At 47.8% G+C, this 25703-nt stretch overlaps 3 protein-coding genes across 5 annotated transcripts in view; 1 reads left to right on the plus strand and 2 right to left on the minus strand.

Moving 5' to 3' along the window:
- PDCD11 (programmed cell death 11) overlaps nucleotides 1-5275 on the minus strand; it is a 31640-nt gene extending 26365 nt beyond the window's left edge. For 2 of the 3 annotated variants that reach the window (XM_007667647.4, XM_007667645.4), the window contains exons 1-4: nucleotides 5039-5275; nucleotides 2357-2482; nucleotides 539-679; nucleotides 3-170 (exon numbers count right to left, since the gene is read on the minus strand). In XM_007667647.4, coding sequence (XP_007665837.1) covers nucleotides 3-170; nucleotides 539-679; nucleotides 2357-2458 — 411 coding nt within the window. In that variant the 5' untranslated portion in view covers nucleotides 2459-2482; nucleotides 5039-5275. The remainder of the gene's footprint in view (nucleotides 1-2; nucleotides 171-538; nucleotides 680-2356; nucleotides 2483-5038) is intronic. The other variant, XM_007667646.4, reaches the window with a different exon arrangement.
- Nucleotides 5276-5993: 718 nt separating this feature from the next.
- ATP5MK (ATP synthase membrane subunit k) lies at nucleotides 5994-10253 on the plus strand. The gene is made up of 4 exons (XM_029081067.1): nucleotides 5994-6097; nucleotides 9521-9617; nucleotides 9696-9787; nucleotides 10159-10253. The coding sequence occupies exons 2-3, from the start codon at nucleotides 9531-9533 to the stop codon at nucleotides 9780-9782; spliced, it is 174 nt and encodes a 57-aa protein (XP_028936900.1). The 5' UTR covers nucleotides 5994-6097; nucleotides 9521-9530; the 3' UTR covers nucleotides 9783-9787; nucleotides 10159-10253.
- Nucleotides 10119-24934, minus strand: TAF5 (TATA-box binding protein associated factor 5). The gene is made up of 13 exons (XM_029080273.2): nucleotides 24910-24934; nucleotides 23814-23927; nucleotides 23381-23704; nucleotides 21520-21757; nucleotides 20416-20731; nucleotides 17814-17977; nucleotides 17566-17701; nucleotides 16354-16474; nucleotides 15178-15307; nucleotides 14065-14229; nucleotides 13232-13409; nucleotides 12867-13044; nucleotides 10119-11606 (listed from the first exon to the last, which is right to left on the minus strand). Exons 1-13 carry the CDS (start codon nucleotides 24932-24934, stop codon nucleotides 11389-11391), a joined length of 2307 nt encoding a protein of 768 aa, XP_028936106.1. The 3' UTR covers nucleotides 10119-11388.
- Between the last annotated feature and the right edge of the window lie 769 nt (nucleotides 24935-25703).

Below are 25703 nucleotides of genomic sequence, written 5' to 3' on the forward strand. Positions count from 1 at the left end.
ACCTCCAGGAATTCTTCTCGCTCCACTTGCTCAGCTAGCTTTTTGGTGTAGGTGTCGGAGATGCTGGTGGCTTGCACAAATCCTCGGAGTCCATTCGGCAGGCTGATAACCATCTCATACTTGTTCGACTCCTTCACACAGCCCAGGAGAAGCACCCCCTCGCTCAAATTCTGGAACAGAAGAACCCCAGTCTCCTTAGTGGACTGCTCCTACAGATAAGAAAAGGGGCCTAACCCCTTCACAGGTGAAAGCACAGAGGATACAGCCGATGCCCCAGAAGAAATCGACGTCTGAGGATAACGAGAGTGAACTTTCAACGGGAGCCGACGGTACAGTTATTGTAACCAAAACTGAAGCAATAAAACAGGCTCTTATAGGCCTAGCTAGGAGAAGGAATACAGCAGGGATGGTAGGTGAGATAAAGAGAGAACACCCTCTCAGAGAGCTAAGAATGGGAATCTAACAGATACTTTCTAAGCACAGGATGGAGGCAGGAGTTGAGAGAGCTGAGTTCAGTACAAATATTTGGTAAACAAACCTGCACACTGAGAAGTTCAAAAAGTTCAGCATCAGACTTTTTGGGTTCTTTTTTATCAGACCTCCGTGTTTTCTTTCTCTTGGGATCATTTTGGCTCTTCTTCCTTCTTTGGGTTCTTCCCTCATCGTGCGTCTTAAAAAACTCCAGAAATGCACAAAAGGCGTAAGAAGCGGAAAACAGAAAAACGGTTGCCACCCGGAGACTAAAACTTCACCCCAGAAGAGCAAACAAGACAGGAAAGAGACAGGAAAACGTGGGAGCTCCCTGTAGCGCCAGCTTTTTCATGTCTTTCACGTCCTGGCTTCTCTTTCTCCCTGACTTATTAACCTGCCAGGTTTCACAGGTGTTGGAATCATATTATAAGAGAAAGGGAGAGGGAACCAGTAGTCAGAGCACAAGCCTGGATAGGCAAGCGTTCTGAGTTTTAAAGCCATCTCGGCCAATTGTCCCGTGACCCACCTGAAACAGAACGATGGCTTCCCTCTTTCAATCAATCGTAGTCATTGACCATTTACTGTGCGCAGAGCACCGCACTCAGCACTTGGGAGAGTACAATATAACAGAGTTGGTAGACATGTTCCCTGCCCACAGCGAGCTTTCATCAGGAATAAGCAGCACCAGGATTAAAATACCTTAGAGGACAGCTTCAAATCACATAGTATGGATGTGGAGTGCTGCAAGGAAACAGAGGGGTAAGATCCCCAAGAGAAGCAGCGTGGTCTGGTGGAGAGAAAGAATCCAGACCTGGATTAGGGGACCTGGATTCTAATAGCGGCTCTGCCACTTTCTGCTGTGTGACACTGGGCAAGTCACTTAACTTCTCTGTGCACCAGTTCCCTCATCTGTAAAATGGGGATAAAGACTGTGGGACCTGGACTGGGTCCCACCTGATTTATCTTGTACCTGTCCCAGCCCTTATTTCAGTGCCTGGCCCTTAACAAATACCATTTTTTTAAAAAAGAAAAAGTTCCCCTTAAGCCCCGTGGGTCTAGTTGAACAAAGGCTCTTGTTAAGCCTCACGTCAACAGGCAGCACAGGAAAATTATTATCGTTTTGGTATTTTTAATGGCATTTGTTCAGTGCCTACAATGTGCCAGGCACAGCGAGAAGCCGCAGCGTCTTTGCGTAGGGCACCGTTCACACGTGCTTGGTACAGAATGAACTGCCAGTATTTTCAGCCCCACCTGTGTATCTGGATAACAATCACTGCTGAAAGGGTCATCTTAAAAAAATGAAAAAAGATCTTACAAAAATGAAGTAAGGTTATACAAAGGCTGACTACCCATTATATCGTAAGCTCCTCAAGGACAGGGACCTCGCCTTTTTCCTCTCTCGTTATGTTAGAAAAGCAGCGTGGCGAAGTACAACGCACAGCCTGGGAGACAGGTCATGGGTTCTAATCCCAGCTCCACCACTTATCTGCTGTGTGACCTTGGGCAAGTCACTTCACTTCTCTGGGCTTCTGCTACCTCATCTGGAAAATGGGGATTGAGAATGTGAGCCCCATGTGGGACAGGGACCGTGTCCAACCTAACTTGGATCTACCTCAGTGCTTAGAACAGTGCCTGGCATATAGTAAGCGCTTAACAAGTATCAGAATTTTCATATTCCCGGGCACCTAGCACGATGCTTTGCACAGAGACCCTCACGAATGGCCGATGATGGTGATAAACTCACCTTTGGACAGGGTTTTCTATGAATTGGTTTGAAAAAGGAAAGCTTCCCAGACAGACCCTCATCTCTTTATGATCTTCTGGAGTAGCCATCTCCAGGCAGAAGAGGCACATTCAATTTCTGGCTGCGCACATGCATACTTACATCAAACAAGTTATCTTGCTCTAACGGCTGCTTGACAGCTTTTTCGCGATCGGGTTTCGGCTTCACTCCCCCTCGGGGGAAACTTTCATCCGTAGATGCCATGACCAGTCGTCTTCTAAGGAAAGCCTAAGAGAAAAGATAATCACCTGCAATTGGCCAAGTTCCAAACATCAGGCAAAGCTAATAACCAGGGCTCCGAAGGTCTCCCTTCTCCACAAGATAAATCGACCATCTAACACTCTGCTAAAAAATCAAATTCCAAGGATCTAGCCGGATTTTGCCTTCGCACCACTTGTAAACTGCTACTTGGGCTTCAGTTTTCTTCGCCAAACCCCTCCTCGGTGGGTATATTACTCCCGCACATTAATAGGTGACGTGGTTTTGTGGAAAAATCAGGCCAAAAGACCTGGGTTCTAGTCCTGACTCTGTCACTAGCCTGTTCTGCAATCTCGAGCAAATCACGCTTAACATGGTGCCTCGATTCCCCCGTCTGCAAAATGGGGGTGATAATCTCCAACCTATCTCGAAGAAATACTGTAGGAGGAAAATCTGACAACTGATGGGGAAAATCTCTGGGGAAGTAAAAATTTTGCCCACCCGTGATATTCTTAGATTACTAAGCAGCGTGGCTCAGTGGAAAGGGCACGGGCTTGGGAGTCAGAGGTCATGGGTTCGAATCCCGACTCCGCCACTTGTCAGCTGTGTGACTGTGGGCAAGTCACTTAACTTCTCTGTGCCTCAGTGACCTCACCTGCAAAATGGGGATGAAGACTGTGAGCCCCACGTGGGACAACCTGATTATCCTGTATCTACCCCAGCACTTAGAACAGTGCTCTGCACATAGTAAGCGCTTAACAAATACCAACATTATTATTATTATAATACTGATTTAAGAAGTCTTCCCCCATAATAACTGTGGTTACAGTGGCTGTCACTCTATCTTCCTCACTGCCAGGAAACTGGTCTTTGTCCCAGTCCAAGATCAAACAGTGGTGTTTCCTGGGCGCTTACTATGTGCAAAGCACTACACTAAATGCTTGGAGGAGTACAAAACAAGAGAATTAACCAACACTTTCCCTACCCATAAAGAGGTAACAGTCTAAAGGGGAGACAGACATTACTATGAATAAAATATTAATGTATAATACATACTTTAAAGATATATCAAATAGTGCTATGGAGGTGGGGCGAATATCACACATCCAAAGTTAACAGATCCAAGTGCAAAAACGACGCAGAAGGGAGAGCGAGCCGGGCCAAAGAGGGCTTAATCGAGGAAGGCCTCCTGGAGGAGTTGTGACTTTGATAATGCCTTGCTAGATAAGGAAGCGCCATGGCGTAATGGATAGAGCACGGGCCTGAAAGAAGGTCCTGGGTTCTAATTCCGGCTCCACCACTTGCCTGCCGTGTGGCCTTAGGCAAGTCACTGCACTTCTCTGTGCCTCAGCCCCTGTAAAAGACTGTGGAGCCCCACGTGGGACAACCTGACTACCTTGTATCCACCCCTGCACTTAGTACAGTGCTTGGCACACAGTAGGTGCTTAACAAATATCAACATTATTGTTCGAATTCCAGCACTTGTCAGCTGTGAGACTGTGGGCAAGTCACTTCACTTCTCTGGGACTCAGTTCCTTCAGCTGTAAAATGGGGATTAAGACTGTGAGCCTCATGTGGGACAAGCTGATTACCCTGTCTCTCCCCCCAGCGCTTAGAACAGTGCTCTGCACATAGTAAGCGCTTAACAAATACCAACATTATTATTATTAGCAGACAAGTGGTTCACTCATTCAATCGTATTGATGGAGCGTTTACCATGTGCAGAGCACTGAGCTAAGCGCTGGGAATGTACAATTCGGCGACAGATAGAGACTAATTCCTACCCAATAGTAATGATGATGGTAGACGGGCGCTAAGCATGTGCCGAGCACTGCGCTAAACGCTGGGAATGTACAATTCGGCGACAGATAGAGACTAATTCCTACCCAATAGTAATGAGGACGGTGCTTGTTAATAATAATAATTATGGCATTTGTTAAGTGCTTACTATGTGCCGAGCACTGTTCTAAACGCTGGAGTAGCTATAGGGTCATCAGGTTGTGCCATGTGGGGCTCACAGTCTTAATCCCCATTTTAATAATAATAATAATAATAATAATGATGTTGGTATTTGTTAAGTGCTTACTATGTGCCCAGCACTGCTCTAAGCGCCGGGGTGGCTATAGGGTCATCAGGTTGTGCCACGTGGGGCTCACAGTCTTAATCCCCATTTTAATAATAATAATGTTGGCATTTGTTAAGCGCTTACTACGTGCCCAGCACTGCTCTAAGCGCTGGGGGAAATACAGGGTCATCAGGTTGTCCCACGTGGGGCTCACAGTCTTCATCCCCATTTTAATAACAATAATGTCGGCATTTGTTAAGCGCTTACTATGTGCCCCGCACTGCTCTAAGCGCTGGGGGAGAGACAGGGTCATCAGGTTGTCCCACGTGGGGCTCACAATCTTCATCCCCACTTTCTAGATGAGGGAACTGAGGCCTAGAGAGGTGAAGCGCTTAGCGCGTGCCGCGCATTCATTCATGCAGTAGCATTTACTGAGCGCTTACTATGTGCAGAGCACTGTGCTGAGCGCTTGGAATGGACAAATCGGCAACAGAGAATGACGATGGTAGGGAGGCGCTTACCGGGTGCCGAGCACTGCGCTAAACGCTGACAACGGGGTCACAGTCTAGAAGGGGGCCAGAGGGCAAGGCAAAGGAGCAAGGAGGCTCCTCTCTTTCTTCTTCTTCTTCTTCTTCTCCCGGGGCCCTGGCTCACCTCCTCGGGGGAGGCCGGGTGTCCAACCTCAGCAGCAGCAGCAACAGCAGGAGGAGCAGCACACGTGGGCCTCCATTGCTGCCACCGGAAGCAGAGAGGTCAGCGGGGAGGAGCGGGGGGGGGGGGGGGAGGAAGGGGAGGAGGAGGAGGAGGGAGAGGAGGAGGAGGAGGGAGAGGAGGAGGAGCAGGAGGAGGGGGAGGGAGAGGAGGGGGAGCAGGAGGAGGAAGAGGAGGAGCAGCAGCAGGAGGAGGGGGAGGAGGAAGAAGAGGAGCAGCAGGGGGAGGGGGAGGAGCAGCAGGAGGAAGAGGAGGAGCTGCAGGAGGAGGGGAGGAAGAGGAGGAGCAGGGGGAGGAAGAGGAGGGGCAGGGGGAGGGGGAGGAGCAGGAGGAGGAAGAGGAGGAGCAGCAGGGGGAGGAGCAGCAGGAGGAAGAGGAGGAGCAGCAGGAAGAGGAGGAGCAGGAGGGGGAGGAGCAGGAGGAGGAGGAGGAGCTGCAGGAAGAGGAGGAGCTGCAAGAAGAGGAGGAGCAGGAGGGGGAGGAGCAGGGGGAGGAGGAGGAGGAGCTGCAGGAAGAGGAGGAGCTGCAAGAAGAGGAGGAGCAGGAGGGGGAGGAGCAGCGGGAGGAAGAGGAGGAGCTGCAGGAGGAGGGGGAGGAGGAGGAAGAGGAGGAGCAGCAGGAGGAGGAAGAGGAGGAGCGGGGGGAGGAGGAGACGGGCCGCTTCCGCTAGAGGGCTCCACGGGGGCGGGGGGGGGGGGGAGAGAAAGCGGAAGCGGAAGGTCCCCGCGCGCGCGCCGGGAGGGGGCGGGCTCTGGCGCGGGCTCCGAACCAATGGGCTGGCGGACCGCCCGGCCCCTCCACCAATCAGCGCGCGGCGGGGAGGGCGGCTCCGCAGCAGAGGGCGGCCGACGGTGAAGGGCGCGGGGCAGGTGAGGCCCGCGGGGGAGGGGGAAGAGGGGATCCCCACAGATACACCGCCCCCCGGAGCCTCGCTTGTCTCATCTCTGAAACGGGGATGAACAATAATAATGTTGGCGTTCGCCCCAGAGGATGATAATGTTCCAAGCGCTGGGGCAGAGCCGCAGTCTAAAATCCCCCTTTTCCAGATGATAATAATAATAATGTTGGTATTTGTTAAGCGTTTGCTTTGTGCAGAGCACTGGGCTAAGCGCTGCGGGAGATCCAGGGTCATCAGGTGGTCCCACGCGGGGGTCGCCGTTTAAAATCCCCCTTTTTCCAGATAATAATAATAACGTTGGTGTTTGTTAAGCGCTTCCTATGTGCAGAGCACTGTTCTAAGCGCTGGGGGAGATCCAGGGTCATCAGGTCCCACCACAGGCTAAAATCCCCCTTTTCCAGATAATAACAATAATAATGTTGATATTGGTTAAAAGTTTACTTTGTGCAGAGCAATGTTCTAAGGGCTGGGGGAGATCCAGAGTCATCAGGTCCCACCACAGGCTAAAATCCCCCTTTTCCAGATAATAACAATAATAATGTTGATATTTGTTAAAAGTTTACTTTGTGCAGAGCACTGTTCTAAGCGCTGGGGGAGATCCAGGGTCATCAGGTCCCACCACAGGCTAAAATCCCCCTTTTCCAGATAATAATAATAATGTTGATATTTGTTAAAAGTTTACTTTGTGCAGAGCAATGTTCTAAGGGCTGGGGGAGATCCAGGGTCATCAGGTCCCACCACAGGCTAAAATCCCCCTTTTCCAGATAATAATAATAATAATGTTGATATTTGTTAAAAGTTTACTTTGTGCAGAGCACTGTTCTAAGCGCTGGGGGAGATCCAGGGTCATCAGGTCCCACGCGGGGCTCACAGTCTAAAATCCCCCTTTTCCAAATAATGATAACGTCGGTATTTGTTAAGCGCTTACTATGTGCCGAGCACTGTTCTAAGCGCTGGGGGGAGATCCAGGGTCATCGGGTTGTCCCACGTGAGGCTCACCGTCTTCACCCCCCATTTTACAGATGAGGTCACTGAGGCCCAGAGAAGCGAAGTGACTTGCTCAAGGTCACACAGCTGACAGGCGGCGGAGCCGGGATTCAAACTCATGACCTCTGCCTCCTAAGCCCGGCTTCTTTCCACTGAGCCACGCTGCTTCTCTACGAAGGCCGGGAGCCCCCCCCCCCCCGTGGGCCAATCTCATCCCCTTTTCTCTTAGAGAGCTTAGAATAGTCCTTGGCACATCGCAAATACCATGATTCTTATCGAGCGCTTAGCCCAGGGCTCTGCACAGAGTAAGCGCTCAATCGATACGATTGAATGAGCCAGTGCAGACCCCCCACCTTCGGTCATCCCCGCAGAGATCCTCCCCGGGGGGAAGGTGAGAAGGGAGCAGGGAGGCCATAATAATAGTAAAAGTAATTATTACGGCATTAGTTAAGCACTTACTATGTGCCAAGCACTGTTCTAAGAGCTGGGGAAGAGACAGGGTCAGAATGGTGGTGGTTAAGCGCTTACTATGTGCCAAGCACTGTTCCAAGAGCTGAGAAAGATACAGGGTCAGAATGTTGGTATTTGTTAAGCGCTTACTATGTGCCAAGCACTGTCCTAAGCACTGAGAAAGATGGGTCAAAATGTTGGTATTTGATAAGCGCTTACTATGTGCCAAGCACTGTTCTAAGCACTGAGAAAGATAAAGGGTCAAAATGTTGGTATTTGGTAAGCGCTTACTATGTGCCAAGCACTGTTCCAAGAGCTGAGAAAGATAAAGGGTCAAAATGTTGGTATTTGGTAAGCGCTTAGTATGTGCCAAGCACTGTTCCAAGAGCTGAGAAAGATAAAGGGTCAGAATGTTGGTATTTGGTAAGCACTTACTATGTGCCAAGCACTGTTCTAATCGTTGAGAAAGATAAAGGGTCAGAATGTTGGTATTTGGTAAGCGCTTACTATGTGCCAAGCACTGTTCCAAGAGCTGAGAAAGATAAAGGGTCAAAATGTTGGTATTTGGTAAGCGCTTAGTATGTGCTAAGCGCCGGGGTAGATACAAGGTCATCAGGTTGTCCCACGTAGGGCTCACAGTCTTCATCCCCATTTTACTGGTGAGGTCACAGGCCCAGAGGACTGAAGTGACTGGCTCAAGGTCACCCGGCAGACAAGTGGTGGAGCCGGGCTTAGAAGCCATGACCTCTAACTCCCAAGCCCCCGGGCTCTTTCCACTAAGCCATGCTGCGGTTGTCCCACGTGGGGCTCACAATCCTCATCCCCGTTTTATAGATGAGGGAACTGAGGCCCAGAGAAGTGAAGTGACTTGGCCAAGGTCACACAGCAGACAAGCGGCGGAGCCGGAATTAGAACCCACGACCTCCGACTTCCAAGCCCCGGGGGTCTTTCCACTAAGCCACGCTGCTTCTAATCAATCAGTGGGGTTTATTGAGCATTTACTATGTCCCGAACACCGTACTAAGCGTTGGGGCAAGTATAGTGGAGAAGGAGTGTGGCAAGAGCACGGGTTTGGGAGTCTTTCATTCATTCAATCGTACTGATTGAGCGCTTACCGTGTACAGAGCACTGTACTAAGCGCTTGGAATGTTCAGTTTGGTAACAGAGACAGTCCCTGCCCAGCAGCGGGCTCACAGTCTCAAAGGGGGAGACAGACGACAAAACAAGGGGTCAGGCATCAATACCATCAAGATAGATAGAATCATAGATATAGACACATGATTAATAAAATAGAGTAATATATACAAATATGCAGAGGGACTGTGGGGAGGGGAAGGGGGTAGAGCAGAGGGAGGGAGTCGGGCAAGAGGGAAAGGGGGGGGCTCAGTCTGGGAAGGCCTCCTGGAGGAGGTGAGCTCTCAGTAGGGTTTTGAAGAGAGTTAGTTTGGCGGAGGTGAGGAGGGAGGGCATTCCAGGATAGCGGTAGGACGTGGGCCGGGGTCAAGGGGGGGACAGGCAAGAAGGGGGGACGGTGAGGAGGGGAGCGGCGGCGGAGGAGCGGAGCCTACGGGGTGGGCAGTAGAAAGAGAGAAGGGAGGAGAGGTGGGAGGGGGCAAGGGGATGGAGAGCTCTGAAGCCAACAGTGAGGAGGTTCTGTTCCGTGCAAAGGCTGATAGGCAACCGCTGGAGGGTTTGGAGGAGGGGAGTGACAGGCCCAGAGCGTTTCTGTAGAAAGATAATCCGGGAAGCGGAATGAAGTAGAGACTGGAGCGGGGAGAGACGGGAGGATGGGAGATCAGAGAGGAGGCTGACGCAATAATCCAGTCGGGATACTATGAGAACTGCCTATTTGTTGGCTTCTCCGTCCTCTCCGGGGGTTGTACGCATAAGGTAAGCTTTCACCATTTTCCAAGTTAAACCGCATCTAAACTAATTCACTCCGTCGGTGTCTCTTTAGACTTTCAGTCATGGCAGGAGCCGAAGCTGACGGACAGTACCAGTTTACTGGGTTTAAAAAATACTTCAATTCATACACGCTCACAGGCAGGAGGAATGTAGGTATCAGTCGTAATTTTAGTGATTATGCTTTAAAGTTGTCATGTGGGATTTTGACTTTGCTTTTTTATTTCTAGTACGTTCTCGCCACATATGGAAGCATTGCTTTGCTGATTCTGTACTTCAAGCTAAAGCCTAAAAAATCAGCTGTGACAGCAAAATAAAAGTGGTAAGAATGGGATTGTTAGAACTTTATGCACCAACGGAAAGGATTTCGATAGTCACAGAGCTTTAAAAGTGCCTGGGCTCCAAATGATTAAAGTTAAATAACTTGAGTGCACGTTGTCCCTTTACCCTGAAGAGCCCAAAGTATGTATCACCATCCTCACTAGATGAAATGCTTTAATCATCTTACTGGTCAAAATTTGACTAGTGGCTACTTTTCAAACGGGACCATAATGTAGCAAAATGTAACAGATGGATGTCTTCAACCCTATATCGATCGATCAATCAGTGGAGTCTAGTGACCGCTGAGGGCTTGGGAAAGAATAATACCATAGTTTTTTAAAGTGTTCATATGTGTGTGTTTTATTTTGCCAGGATTCCGGTATGCACGTGTTCTATCTTGTCCCGAGTTTTCACGGAGGCTGATAACTCATCATTCAGTGTACAAAATAAAACCTGATCAGAGAAAATGGTTTGTTTTTATTTACAAAATATAAAAAATATAAAAACTGTACAAAATGCAACACAGTCAGAACTGGCAGTGACTTGTGCCTGTCTAAATATTTGCTTTTGGTTTCCCAAAGCGAGGCTCTGTTCCGGAGGTAAGCAACTGAAATGTCTACAATTGACTTCAAGTGTATTAGGTTGTATCTGCTACTGGAACCAAAGTTTAGTCGAAGGTATTCTGGACTATTTGACACTCAGACTGCCCCTCGAGAGGCTGTTCGTTTGAATCAAATGGTTTGAAGGCATTTCGTAGACGATCGTATATATTAATTCACCCTAGACCCGCTTTTAGTTCCAGATGAAGTGATAAGGCATGAAAGGAATTTCATTGAACTCTGCCCTGGGTATATATACACTGCTCAGATCCCGGTTTAGTACCCAGGGCACCATGAATCTGATAAGTAAGGTTCTGTCCTGCAGAAATGTACCAAACACAGGTGGGGAGTGCAATCAAGATTAGCCTCCAATTTGTTTGATTCAGGTGGGGGAGCACCAGACCATTTCAGCACTTTTGGAGACCCGCAGGTGATTAGTACGGTGAGGATCGTGTAGTTCTAGGCAAGGAAAGTCGATGATCAGAAAGGACCCGATTACAGTATTCAGTCGGTCTGTCAACACATCTTTTTTTTAGATGCAAAGCAGTAAACTTCATCTGTCCAACGCAAGGAGCGTTCTGGCTCCGAACCTTCTCCCTTGGACTCAACTCATTTGAAAAGTTCATTTTTGACAGCGAAGTCGTGAAACTGAATTAATATTACCAATAAGTAATATTAATGTTAAGTGCTTTTACAAAAGAATGAACGGGACATTTGAGCAGAAAATGCATAGTTTCCAAATGTAATGTGAAGCACCAGATTTTCCCTGCCACAGCCTCCATGCCACCTGTTCTTCATAGAAAATAAGCATGCAGTCGCTGTAGAGAGATGAGACCGTTTCCGTGGTCCTGTTAAGATTTTTTTTTTCCAAGCAGCCTACTTCCGGATCCATCGAGATAAGACACTCCTTGTGGTTTAAATGTTACGGCAATCACTGAGGTATTTACTTTTAAATCTCCCTTTTTCAAAGAGTGGCTTCCAAAACGTCTTAATATGGGTTGGTTTATTGCGGACTATAAGCTCCTGCAGCTAGGAGCAAGTTTCTGCGAGTGAAATGGAGATGTGCAACGGGGGTAGATTTGGTCATGTATGTTCCCAACAATAAGTCCTGTGAATTTTCAGGCAAGTTTATATGTCCGGTTGCTGTAGTAAAGTCATCGGTCTCTAAGTCTTCAAATGCTTTTACGGCATCCCACATGCGAACGGTGTTATCCATTGAACCTCGAGTGAAATAGAAACGCATTTATTATAGTGTATAGGTCCCACCCCCACACACCATCGTCTAACTTTTAACAATACATTAAATGTACTTGATCATTTTCCTAGATCAAAAAGGCAGAAAGAAACTTAGCTTTACCCCTGTCACCCAACCTCCAGATGGGAAGGGTGCTGTACATGGGGTCTTGCCCATCGAATCAGTTAACCAATACTACCTGCTGGTGAGGAGCCGGTGGTAAAATCTGGCTGTGGCACTGTAAACCGAGATGCCTGCAAGGTTTTTTTTTCCTGGAAACTACATCTTCCGGTATCCCAGGGGATTATACTTACCAGAATTTTCTGGGAGGAGGTGGGACCTGTCAGTACGAAGCTAGGAGGTGCTCAGCCAATAAAGGCAGAGCTTTTAAATTCTGCAACTGGCTCTTCTCTCCCTCCCTGAAGGGAGGTGGCTTTCTCTACCTGGCTTTTAAAGGGCAGATCAAGCTAGTGTGTCAGAGATCTTTGTAATTTCTAAAGTGCCAAGGATTAGGAAACCATAAGATGGACTAGGCTTTCCCTCTTCTTTCACCTTTTTATTAAGATTTAAACTCTTCTTCATAAGGGTTTTGAGGTTGTCTGAGAACCTTTTACCAGGCTCTGTCAACAACCATTAGGCCCATTGTCAGGCCTGCCCAACCCACCTCTGTCCCCAGAAACATTTGTTTAGGCCAGATGGTTTCAGATATTTCTCAGAGGACAGGCAGGATGACAGTAGGCAGGAAAGGGCTGCCAGGAGCCCCAGATAAGAGTATTCCCCGATTGCTCAGCAAGCACTTCAGCGGAAATTAAATTTCAGTCCATCTGCCTGGTCTCCACTAAGTGGGTTCATAAGGCACAAACCACAATGGCGACACAAAATTCCAGTTTCCAATTCCACTGACTGGATCAAAAATAATATTGAAGAGACCACTATGGGTAGGTAGCGCATTTTCATTTAATTGTATTTATGAAGCGCTATGTGCAAAGCACTGTACTAAGCACTTAGGGGAGTACAATATAACAGACACTTTCCCGGCCCACAATGAGCTCAGAGTCTAGAGATTCCACTCATGTCCCTCTTCCCCCGTAACACACACTTTAGGTCTTACTGTTTAGGTGTGAACACATTCTCCCTCATTCCAGAAGGAATGGAAATAGGCAAATGGGCAAGGATAACTGAAGGGGAAGGGGCTAAATACTGAATCTACCAAGGTCTTTTGGCAAGGACTATTCCCCATTACTTACCTGAGGCTAAAATTTCTCCATCTCTACTGAACTTGAGTGCACAGACTGTATTCGTGTGGCCTTTCAGCTCTCCAACCATCAAACCATGTCCAATGTCCCAAAGAAGTACTCGCCCATCTGTAGCTCCGGTAGCCAGGAATCTCCCATTTGGAGAAAATGCCAAGGAGTGAATTGGTCCCTAAAAATTCAATCATATATGTGATCGAGGAGAACAAAAAAAATCTTCCAAACATTCAAGTAAAGAAGGGCCTAGCATAAACTGGACTATATTAATTTTAATGGTAATTACTAATAACCCTAAAGAAGTAAGCATTATGGTTTACTAAGAGACGTACTCCAGAGCAGATACCTATTTTTCAACTTACCTTGTGTCCAGTAAAGATCCTTACGCAGTTCCCATTCAAGACATCCCATAACCTTACAGTCCTATCTGCCGAACCGGTAGCAACATAGTTAGAATTCGGGTGAAACCTGGTGCAGGTCACATCAGCAAGGTGACCAGCAAATATTCGTAAAGGCTGGTAGTGATCTGTAGCCCATAGCCTTCAAAGCAAAGTTCAAAGAAAAAAACAAGCTTAAAGGACCAAAGGAGTGAAAAGATGCATTGCCATTAATGCTGTCATCAACAAGGATGACTTAGTGCCAATAAAGACTGCATTAACCAAGAAATCATCCCCGTCACCAGATACAGGATGACGTGATCTGCCAGAAAAGTTATTCCAATTCCGTTATTTATCTGAAAAGTCTACCCCTTAGATCAAAGTGCTAAGGGAAAATAAAAGATAAAATGCCAGAAGAGTTCTTCCAATTTGTTATTTATCTGTAAAATCTACCATTAGATCAAAGTACTAAGGGAAAATGAAAGACTTCCCAGGACAAAGTTTGGCACCGGCTAAAATTCCCACGGAAACAATGTTAGGCGATGTGCAATGGAATCTAATTTAACCACAGTCATAGTGATGGAAATGCTAAGATTAATGAAAAAGACGCTGATTCGTTTTGATCCTCACCGAGAACCTTCTATGTGACCTACGTCCCTGGGCATATAACCAGTAATCCTTAAAACTGAGGTGCTTAAAGGCCCTCGGGCAACAACCGTTAAAAGTAAAAACATAGATATGGTAAAGTTCTCATTTCCTGTGTTATTATGTGCAACTCTTAATATAAATCCAAATACTCAAGTCATTCAAGTCCTTACCGAGCTATTCGGTCATGACCTCCCGATACAAAGTAGTATCCGTAGGGAGAGAACTGGGTGTCCCACACTGGATAGTTATGCCCTTTGTATCCCACTAGACAAGTGAAAGTTTGGAGGCTCCACAATCTAACAGTACCATCCTCTGAAGATGACAGTAAGTAGTTCCTGAAAAAATAAAAACAATGAACAGCGTTTATACACACAGATGCTAACGGGTCTCAAACCGGGGGGATTACGTTCATCTTACTATCCTCTGGTTCGTGAATTGAAATACGTACCCGACGATTACCAATTTGGCAATAGTTCACTCTGGCAGAATTCGTGCTACTGACATCTACCTCTGGAGTGTGGCTCAGTGGATTAAGCACAAACCTAGAGTCTTAACACCAAGTCTATTCCTGCATTGCCATAGAAACCTGGGCAGGTCAAATTTCTCTAAGCTTTAGTTTCTGGATCTTTATGAGGAACATATTCTTGCCAGCTAACTATGCCTCATGGCTGGCGTGACAAGTAAAAAGTTCTTTACGGATGCAAAAGCTTACAGGAATGCTAATTAAAAAGTCATATTTCTTCTTGAGTAAAGTGCGATAATCCAACACCGCAAACTTTCGGCTGCACAAGTTTTCCATATACCTTAGCCTTTCGCTCACCTACAGTCCCAGCCTCCAGGGTGAGCAGGCTAAAAATAAAAATAATCACATCCAGCCAGGAGAGCTAGAAGTCCAGGTCCTGTTTCTGAGGTGATGAGGTCCAAGGACCCTCTGGAATCTGAGCACAGGCCTGAGAAGCCGGGAGAAGTTGGGGGCTGTTTACAGCCTCCCATACCCCATCCCAAAGTCAGAGACCATTTTCACCATTGAGATGAGATTAAAAAAAATAAATCACAAGCATTAGCTGCCTCAAAATGGGCAATCAAATTATTCTTTTATTTCTATGCCCAAAAGTGATTTTTCCACAAAGGGCACAATCCCATCATACTCGTGATCGATAAAAATATGAATCGCTAAATTCTCAAGTATAACCACAGACTTTGGGGGCTGATGTGTTTTTGAACAATCAACACAGCATTTACCATGATTCAGAAAAAGCTTATTGAACATTTACTTATTTTACCTATCAGGACTGAAGCTGGCTCCATAGACCGGCCCACTGTGACCATACAAAATCTTCAACTCACTTGCGGTTTTCTCATCCATGATTCTCTCTAAGACATCATCCGATTCTTTGTCTATGAGACTGAGATCTAAAAAAGAAAAAAAATAAAGGGTTGAGATTGATTTAACAGTTCGGGCGAATTTGTTTTTAAACATTAATGTTCTGCAGGAACAAATACATCGCTTGCCTTGATTCCTGAAATAATTAAGGACGCCAGAAATTACTCTCATTTTTAAAAAGTATTTTCTGCTAAAATGACACTAGCAGGAACGAACTCACCTTTTTGAAATATGGCTTTGGCCTAATTTCATTTTTATAGTAGAGCCCTTCAATAATAATAATGATGGTATTTGTTAAGCGCTTACTATGAGCCAAGCACTGTTCTAAGCACTAGGGTACATACAAGGTAATCAGGTTGTCCTACGTGGGGCTCAGAGTGTTCACCCCCGTTTTACAGATGAGGTCACTGAGGCACAGAGAACTGAAGTGACTTGCCCAAGGTCACACAACAGACGAGTGGCGGAGCCGGGACCAGAACCCACGACCTCCGACTCCCAAGGTTCACCCAACCTCTTCTACTTGCTCCCTGCAACCCAAAACCCCTGTTGCAATCAAATCAACATTGTACAAAGTACTGTTATAGGCACCTAAGGAAAACTCGGAAGTAATATTAAATCCCATCCCTGCCCTTAAGGGTTGTATACTCTAGTGAAGATAAAAGCACACACAAAGTGATGCATCTACAGTAGTTGACATAATAAGAATAAAAGTTGCCCAAGTGGCTCAATAACAAAAATGAGACACTCACCAAAACCAAGGCACCACACACCACCCTTTCCCCAGCCCAGTGGGTTCGGACAGATGGGATGTTGGGAATTCCGCATGAGACCGGAGGGAGGGAATCTGCACTATTGGGAAGGGTTGGGGAGAGAGGCAGGGAACGTGTCTACCAACTCTGTTGCGCTGTACGCTCCCAAGCGTTCCCAAGCACGTGGTAAGTGCTCAATAATACCGCCGATTCTTTATTCTATCCTTACTAAACATCTAGCGGTGCATTACATCAAGTTGTAAATGGGATGGAATGAGAGTTGTTCAAGAGAACGTATTTAACTGAGACCTCACTAGCTTTGTTACCTGTGGCTGTTTTCACACTGCGTAGCTTTTTGGGAGTCACGGACCACACCCTGACAGTAGAGTCAGCAAAGCCCCCTGCAATTAGACTGGAATCATCGGTAACATCCACCGCAGTAAGACCCTGCAGGTAAAAATAGAAATGTTTGGACGCTTGACAGCTCATCCGAAAAGAATGACTACCGACCACTAATCAAGGAGACACAACAAAACAATGAACGACTCAAGACTAATGACGGTTATCCTCCTCTTTTTAAAATTCCCTTAGGGAATCTGTTCTCTGGAAGGATGGGTGTCATTATGAGCGTTTCTTTTTAATTAAGTCTTGCATGTAACAGAAAAACAGACTTAGCAAAGAGGTACAAGTTTTTGGAAGACAAGGAATGAATCTTGGCTTAGTATAAGATTATCAGCTGTCATTACATAGAAACTTAAATTTCCTAAATCAAATGTACAGGGATCGTGACATTTTCCTCAAAAAAGTAAGCAAGGCTCTGTAAAGAATTCCATTCAGCAGAACCAATATTAAATGTATTTGCTACAAGTCTATAAATACTTTTCAAAAAATTTACATCAGTCTTTACCAATCAACATTTTTGGTTTCACTAAAAGCAGCTACTACCTCACCAGTTCAAAACTCTGGGATGATCCCTGGATCAGACATAATCAGAGAATGCCTAGCCTCTGGGTCGGTTTGGAGTGTGGAAGAACACTTTACCTAATAAAAATAACAGTGGTATTTGTTAAGCTCTTATTTTGTGTGAAGCACCCTACAAACCGCTGGGGTAGGTCCAGCGTAATCAGGTCCCACATGGGGCTCTAAGAGGGAAAACAGGAATCAAATCCCCATTTTGCAGGAGAGGAAATCGAGGCACAGAAAGGTGAAATAACTTGCTCAAGATCATACAGCAGATGAGTGGCGGAGCCGTGATTAGAACCCAGGTCCTCTGACTCCCAGGCTCAGGCTCTTTCCACTAGGCCACGCTGCTTCCCAGCTACCTCTCAGGGAACTGACTCCAGCCCCTTCGAGGGGCGAGGGCCTGCTGGACACTGAGCTCATCTCTGACCAGTGTCTCAGTTAAATCAAATCCTGGAAAGGGGCATGCAGCAAGTCCGAACCGGCCCGGTGTGCTGCTTTCGATTTCAAAACCAAAATAAATTTACCGATTTTATCACACTTTCTCCAACCTCTTCACAGCTGAATTGTTCACCCACCTGATAAGCATTAAGGAATGTATAGAAACAGACGGAAGGTAAGCACTCTGGACCAAGACGCACACGCTTTGTGGCTTCCTTCATGTTCATGATTTTATCCAGCTTGTCAGAATCTTTAAGTTCGGGAAGAGGAATTCTACAAGAGGAAAAAACGTTTATAAAATAGGGGTTGAAGATTGACAGATTTTAATAAGTCTGGACCGATCTCTTTTCACCTCCCCCCGCTCTCAAGAATAGACAGTTCTAACCGGTTTTGAGGTGGTGCATTAGGGTCTTGTTTTTTGCTCTTGGATCCTACGCTATCTTTTTTAGGTTTCTTCTTTTTTGGTTTTCCTTCCTCATTGTCGTCTCCTTCTTCATCATCATCCAGGGGTACTTCGAACTCTGGCTCCTTCAATAAGCCAAAAAACACCTGCACATTGAGAGCACATATTTTTAAAACTTGGAACATTTAAAAGGAAATGTTACACATCAAGACACTCTTTCCATTGAATCAGAGTACTGAACGAGCAAATGTCTTAGCACTTACCTATATGAAGACGTGACTTTGCTAAACGGCAACGCACAAAAATACTTCAATTCCTTAGGGCCTGGAAGTTCTCCCTACCATGCTTGGATTTGACTTTTGGCTCCGCTAAAGAACGGAAGCTAAGCCTCAAGAACCTAACTCCCTATTTTCCGATGATTCAGTGACCCAGAGGACACAATTTCATAAGACGTGGTGTTTTCAAAACCATAACTAGTTGTAGGTGGGTTTTTAACTGTCCAGAAAAGGGTACTTTCCCAGAAAAAAGATACCATGTAAAATGTCAACTGCGGGAAAGAAATCTCACCCTAAAGATCTTAGACAAAAATAGCCGCAGAGCCGAGCCACAGGGAGGTGAGTGAAGCAAGTGAGTGCAGGCTCCCAGAGGGAATTTCAGCCACAACATCTATTCACCATCACCTCAGATCACCATTTCCAAGGGTGACAAAACAGACTTGGGACGCAACGGCTTTCACCCACTGCTCATTTGGGCAGAAGCACCAAGAAGGGCCCGGGATTATGGGTTTTGGGGAGCGATGACCCAAACGTGGAAAACACAGCAGACTCTGGTGACCAGCCCTTACTGCATCGCTCCAACTCCGGCCAGAGACTGACGCCCGGCCATGAGAGCTTAAAGTGCCTCCCACTGCTCAGTGCCTCAGAAGACCAATACGATCCCTTCCAATAAGGATGAAAATGAATGACCCAGCTGATGATTTCACCCTTCGAGCCAAGTCAGGCTGCATATCCTGGGCTTCCAACAAATGCTTTCATTTAAAATAATAATAAAATGTTGGTATTTGTTAAGCACTTACTATGTGTCAAGCACCGTTCTAAACGGTGGGGTAGAAACAAGAGAATCAGGTTGGACATAGTCTCTGCCCCACACAGGGCTCTCAGGCTTAATCCCCATTTTACAGATGAGGGAAATGAAGAGAAAGTTGAGTGACTTGCCTATAGGAGACAAGTGGTGGAGTCGCAATTAGGACCCGGGTCCTTCTGACTGCGGGGCCTGTACTCTACCCATTAGGCCACAGTACTTCTCTAAAAAAAACTGGGCTATCCACAAGCCATGAACTCACAATGTTATATCAAGCATGGGCTCCCTTCTGAATCCCCTTCCTGGGTGACAAAGAAGCTTCCACGTCCCTCCCTTTCACCAGCACCCTCATTATGCTTTAGCCCAACACCCTTTCACATTCTGCAGCTCCTGCTGGGATTTTATTGAACCGTTTAAGTCAGCAGCCAGGCTGGCCAGAATGTTGCCAAAATCAGGACTTTCCTAGCCATAACAGAGGATACTTGTCCTGCAGGCAGGTAGCAAACAGGACTCAAGTCGAGCAAACAGTGAAGAGCTACATGATTGAACCCAGCCTGCTTACTACCCAGTGGCACTACTGCACTGAAACATAAGAAATGCCACCCTGGAGCAATCCATTCCATCGCCAACAGCAGCAAAAAGAACGTGTGGAGGCACAGAAGGATGGTTGCCCCCTTTGACGTCCGTTCTGATGGTGAAGGCCAAGTCTCCTATCGGCCCCGATGTTTCTAATGAGCTTTCCTGAATGGAGCCAATCCTTTCTTTAATCTATTTATTTCCTACCTGCATATTTTCCCAGGGTATGAATTCCATTTTTTTATCACCTTCTAGCAACAGTGAATTTCAGTCAATCGTATTTGAGCTCTTAGTGTGTGCAGAGCACTGTACCAAAGGCTTGGGAGAGTACAATATAATGACATAACCGACATTCCCTGCCCACGAGCTTACTGTTTAGAGGGGGAATTGCCCCTAGAGCTGATATTGTGGGTTTTGGTGAACAGGAACACGCCCAAGGGACAGAGACCAGGGCTAACTCCCACCTGTGTATTCTCTCCCAGCGCTTAAAACTGTTCTCTTACAGACTAAGTGCTTAGTAAATACTATTATTAGCACTAAGATTCCCTGTTCAAATTATTCCCATTTTGTAAATGTCAGTCGTGTTTCCCCTGAACCTTCATCTCTTCAGAATGAAGAATACCACTTTTTTCAGTTACCTCCTCAAAATAGCAGCTTCATCTCCTTAAATATTTGGGCTGCTCTTCTCCACACCTTTCCCCAGTCTAAACTATGGTCTTCTTAAAATAGAGAGCGACCAGAACAACACTCAGAATTCCAGGGGTGGATAGGGGATATTTTCACATACTGGCAGAACTTGGTTTCATGTCTTGCTTTCTACACGAGATGGTTCAAACGAAAACTGAGCGGTTTACGAAACTATCAGTTTGAGAGTCTGTGTTACATATGTTATATTATTCAAATAACAGAGGGTTGATTCGGCACATACCTTGGCTTTATTTGCCTCTCGTTTGGCTTCCCCTGCCAAACTTCCCACCATAGCATCGATCTGCTGCTTACTTCGAGGCATCCCATCAAAGATGTCAATGTAGAGGTGTTCCTGCACTATGTTCCATATTTGGTTGTTCTGTTTTTCTTGAAGGTGCCTCTTCAAGAGCTGGTAAGAGTCACGAGAAATGCGCAGAACAAATTTACTTGTGCGGAAGTCCAGCATGGTCTCATTCCCTTTCATGTGTTCCTTTTTGGTCAGGCCAGACAACACTCGCAGATCATCCTGGTAGTAACATTCCTGATCTCCATGGAACCTGTTTCCATTTGAAAGAGAGTTTAGTTCTTCTCAACTCATCCCATTTTCACCCAAGGGCTCTTTCTCCCCCAAACTCCGAACGACTCGACAACGCTTTCGAACACCTGGTTGGATGGTGGTTCTGCTCCGGGTGGCCACAAATGCCTCATCTCAAATGATCAAAACTCAGGCTGAACGACCCCTGTCGAGTGACTTGCGGGAACCCAACAAATTATTTCTAAGGCATGCAGCCCCAGGGCACCCATGTACATATCTATACTCGATTTATTTATTGTCTGCCTCCCCCGCTAGACTGAAAGCTCGTCTGTGGGCAAGGAACATGTCTACGCAGACACCCCCCATCGCACCCGGGGAGCGGGCACCTGTGGGTTAGATCGCTGCTGAGAGTGGGAAATTCCCACTTTCACACCTGTGCCTCGTCCCTTCATAAACACAGGGCCCCAGTGTATAACCTGTAGAGCAGTCTTTTTCAGCCACTGGCCATGTTCCCGTCATCAGGGGATGAGACAAACAACTAATTCTGGGGTGCTAGCCTCGGGAAGAGTCCAAACGGAACCGCCTGAAAAAGAAGCCCTGCATCCATTTCACTTTCTTGACGAGGGATAGAGAGGCGACCGTGGCCAAGAGACTGAGAAGGACAAGGGGAGGGTAACAGAGAAATGGAAAGAAAGTATATTTCATTCCCGATGCCAAACTTTTTGCCCGTCTCTGCAATACGGCAGCTCAAAAGATGCCTTACGCATTTTATTGTACGTCAGTGTTGTCATGAATATGGTGTTCACCTACTTTTCAAAGAACGACTTGGCTTCACTCTCGTGCTGATTGTAGACCAACTCCAAATACATGTGGACAAACAAAGGGTAGAATAACTGGGATAATTCAGCGCGGTGACAGTCCAGGGCACACTCGATGAAATGTTTCAGGCCGCTGTAGTACTCTTCGTACATTGTCGGATCCCCTTGCTGGTTATAGGCAGACAACACGGCGCTGACATCGGGCTGGTCTTCTACAGGCACAATTCCAACTTTGAGAAGAAGAAAAAAAAAAATGAGAAGTAAATAACCTGCACTATATAGCCACAGATATCCTTGGGTATTACTAGTTCTGGGGGTGAAATAACACCCCTCCCTGAAATATTTCCATCTACTTGGCTCTGCACACTTCAGGCTGAGCCCCCCTTCTCCTCCACTCCTCCTCCCCATTGCCCCGACTCCCTCCCTCTGCTCTACCCCATTCCCCGCCCCACAGCACTTGGGTATATTTGTACATATTTATTATTCTTTTTATTTTACTAACGATGTGTATATATATCTCTAATTTCTGTATTTTGATGCTCTTGATGCCTGTCTACTTGTTTTGTTGCCTGTCTACCCCCCTTGTGGACCGTGAGCCCGTTGTTGGGTAGGGGTTGTCTATCTGTTGCCGAATTATACTTTCCAAGGGCACGGTACAGTGTTCTGCACACAGTAAGCACTCAATAAATACAAATGAATGGATGCCCTGCACATAGTAAGCACTCAATAAATACGCTTGAAGGAATGAATGCTCTGCAGACAGTAAGCGCTCAATAAATATGACTGCTCTGCAGACAGTAAGCGCTCAATAAATACGAGTGAATGCTCTGCACATAATAAGTGCTAAAGAAATACACTTGAATGCTCTGCATGCAGTAGGTGCTCAATATGCCTGAATGCTCTGCACACAGTAAGTGCTCACTAAATACGCTTGAATGAATGTTCTGCACGGAGTAGGCGTTCAAGAAATATGCCTGAAGGAATGAATGAGTACTCTGCAGACAGTAAGTGCGGCATAAATAGGCTTGAATAAGTGTTATGCAGAGAGTAGACGCTCCTTAAAGAGGCTTGAATGAACGCTGCGCAGAGAGTAAGTGCTCCATAAATAGGGTTGAATAAGCGCTGTGCAGAGAGTGAGCGCTGCATAAAGAGGCTTGAATGAGTGCTGTGCAGAGTAGGCACTCCGTAAATAGGCTTGAATGAGCGCTGTGCAGAGAGTAGGCGCTGCATAAATAGGCTTGAATGAGTGCTGTGCAGAGTAGGTGCTGCATAAATGGGGTTGAATGAGTGCTGAGCAAAGAGTAGGCACTGCATAAAGAGGCTTGAATGAACGCTGTGCAGAGTGTAGGCGCTGCATAAAGAGGCTTGAATGCGCGCTGTGCAGAGTAAGAGCTGCACAAAGAGGCTTGAATGTGCGCTGTGCAGAGAGTAGGCGCTCCATAAATAGGCTTGAATGAGCGCTGTGCAGAGAGTAGGTGCTGCATAAAGAGGCTTGAATGCACGCTGTGCAGAGAGTAAGAGCTGCACAAAGAGGCTTGAATGCGCGCTGTGCAGAGAGTAGGCACTGCATAAATAGGCTTGAATGAGCGCTGTACAGAGAGTAGGCGCTGCATAAAGAGGCTTGAGTGAGCTCTGTGCAGAGAGTAAGAGCTGCACAAAGAGGCTTGAATGCGCGCTGTGCAGAGAGTAGGCGCTACATAAATGGGGCTGAATGAGCGTTGTGCAGAGAGAAAGAGCTGCACAAAGAGGCTTGAATGCGCGCTGTGCAGAGAGTAGGCATCGCAGGGCCGAATGCAGGAGGCCGGTCCCCGGCAGGTGGTCCCCGGCAGGGTGGTCCCCGCGGGTGCGGTCACCTTTGGGGGCGGCGGGGGGCGCGGGGGCGGCGCCGGGGGCTCCGGGGGCGCTGGGGCCTCCCGCGGCGGAGGCGGTGACCCGTCCGAGGAGCGCGGCGGCCGCGTCGGGCCCGGGGCCGTCCAGCTCCCCGGCGGCGGCGGCGGCGGCGGCGCCGTCCGCCGGGCGTTCGGGCGGCTCGGGCGGCTCGGGCAGCCGGGCCTCCCGCCGCAGGATCTCCTCAGACTCGCGCAGGTTGCTCCTCCGCAGGAACTGCAGCACGGCCAGCAGCGTCTGCCGGTCCTGGGGGCTCCCCTCGGACGCCGCCCCCGCCGCCCCGCCATCGTCTCCGGAGGCGTCGGGGGGCGGCGGGGCGGGCGGCGGGGGCGGCGGCGGGGGCGGGGGCGGCGGGGGCGGCGGGGCGGGCGGCGCGGCGGGCTCCGGCTGCGCCGACACCTCGGGGGCCTCCTCCGCCGGCGCCGCCATCTTGCGGTGGGGCCGCCCCGCCGGCCGCAAAGCAGCGCCGCCGCACGACAGTGAGGGCGAAGGCGGCCGGCTTTCGCGACAGTCCTGGCGGACGGAATACGGCAGAAGGGCAAGGGAAAACCCCTTCCCCCCCCCCCCCCCCCCCGGGTTTCCGGGCCCGGCCGAGACCATTCATTCATTCACTTCATTCCGAGACCATTCATTCATTCAATCAATTCATTCCACAGTAATAATACTAATGTTGGTATTCGTTAAGCGCTTACTCTGTGCCGAGCCCTGTTCCAAGCGCTGGGGGAGACCCAGGGGGAAGCAGGTGGTCCCACGTGGGGCTCCCAGGCTTCATCCCCATTTTCCCGATGAGGGAACTGAGGCACCGAGAAGCGAAGCGACTGGCCCACGGTCACACAGCTGGCAAGTGGCAGAGCCGGGATAATAATAATAATGTTGGTATTTGTTAAGCGCTTACTATGTTGCCGAGCACTGTTCTAAGCGCTGGGGTAGACATAGGGGAATCAGGTTGTCCCACGTGGGGCTCACAATCTTGATCCCCATTTTACAGATGAGGGAACTGAGGCCCAGAGAAGTGAAGTGACTTGCCCACAGTCACACAGCCGACAAGTGGCAGAGCTGGGATTCGAACTCATGACCTCTGACTCCCACGCCCGGGCTCTTTCCACTGAGCCACGCTGCTTCTCATAATGTTGGTATTTGTTAAGCGCTTACTAGGTGCCGAGCACTGTTCTAAGCGCTGGGGGAGACACCGGGAAATCAGGTGGTCCCACGTGGGGCTCCCAGTCTTCATCCCCATTTTCCAGGTGAGGGAACTGAGGCACCGAGAGGGGCCCAAAGTCACCCAGCTGACAAGTGGCCGAGCCGGGATTCGAACCCATGACCTCTGACTCCAGAGCCCGGGCTCTTTCCACTGAGCCACGCTGCTTCTCTAATAATGTTGCTGTTGGTTAAGCGCTCAACAAAGACTACGATAAAGACTCAATAAAGACTATTGAATGAATAATGCTGTTGGTATTTGCTCAGCGCTTACTCTGTGCCAAGCACTGTTCTAAACGCTGGAGGTACCAGGTGATCCCCATCACAGGGCAGGGACTGTCTCTGTCTGTTGCCCGCTTGTCCATTCCAAGCGCTCAGTACAGTGCTTGGCATAGAGTAAGCGCTCAATAAAGACTACAATAAAGACTCAATAAAGGCTATTGAATGAATAATAATGTTGGTATTTGTTAAGCGCTTACTCTATCTGTTGCCCGCTTGTCCATTCCAAGCGCTCAGTACAGTGCTCGGCATAGAGTAAGCGCTCAATAAAGACCATAAAGACTCAATAAAGACTATTGAATGAATAATACTGTTGGTATTTGTTAAGCGCTTGCTCTGTGCCGAGCACCGTTCTAAGTGCTGGGGGAGACACAGGGGAATCAGGTGGTCCCACGTGGGGCTCACAGTCTTCATCCCCATTTTACAGATGAGGTCACTGAGGCACCGAGAAGTGAAGTGACTTGCCCAAAGTCACACAGCTGACAATTGGCTGAGCCCAGATTCGAACCCATGATCTCTGACTCCAAAGCCCAGGCTCTTTCCACTGAGCCACGCTGCCTCTCTAGTAATAATGTTGGTATGTGTTAAGCCCTTACTATGTGCAAAGCACTGTTCTAAGCGCTGGAGGTACAAGGTGATCCCCGTCAAAGGGCAGGGCCTGTCTCTGTTTGTTGCCCGCTTGTCCATTCCTAGCGCTCAGTACAGTGCTCTGCACAGAGTAAGCGCTCAATCAAGACTCTTGAATGAGTGAATGAATTGTCCCACGTGGGGCTCACAGCTTTAATCCCCCTTTGACAGATGAGGCACCTGAGG

This window comes from Ornithorhynchus anatinus, chromosome 16 (assembly GCF_004115215.2).
Source record: "Ornithorhynchus anatinus isolate Pmale09 chromosome 16, mOrnAna1.pri.v4, whole genome shotgun sequence".
NCBI lineage: Eukaryota > Metazoa > Chordata > Mammalia > Monotremata > Ornithorhynchidae > Ornithorhynchus > Ornithorhynchus anatinus.

Excerpts from the sequence above, each read along its gene's own strand:
- ATP5MK (XM_029081067.1), top strand. The coding sequence starts at position 9,531 with ATGGCAGGAGCCGAAGCTGACGGACAGTACCAGTTTACTGGGTTTAAA. Across the intron at positions 9,618-9,695 it reads CGCTCACAGGCAGGAGGAAT|TACGTTCTCGCCACATATGG; the intron begins GTAGGTATCAGT and ends TTTTATTTCTAG.
- TAF5 (XM_029080273.2), bottom strand. The coding sequence starts at position 24,934 with ATGGGGATCACCTGGTACCTCCAGC. Across the intron at positions 23,928-24,909 it reads GATCACCTGGTACCTCCAGC|GACTGTCGCGAAAGCCGGCC; the intron begins GTTTAGAACAGT and ends TCCGTCCGCCAG. Across the intron at positions 17,702-17,813 it reads AATGCACCACCTCAAAACCG|AATTCCTCTTCCCGAACTTA; the intron begins GTTAGAACTGTC and ends TTCCTCTTGTAG.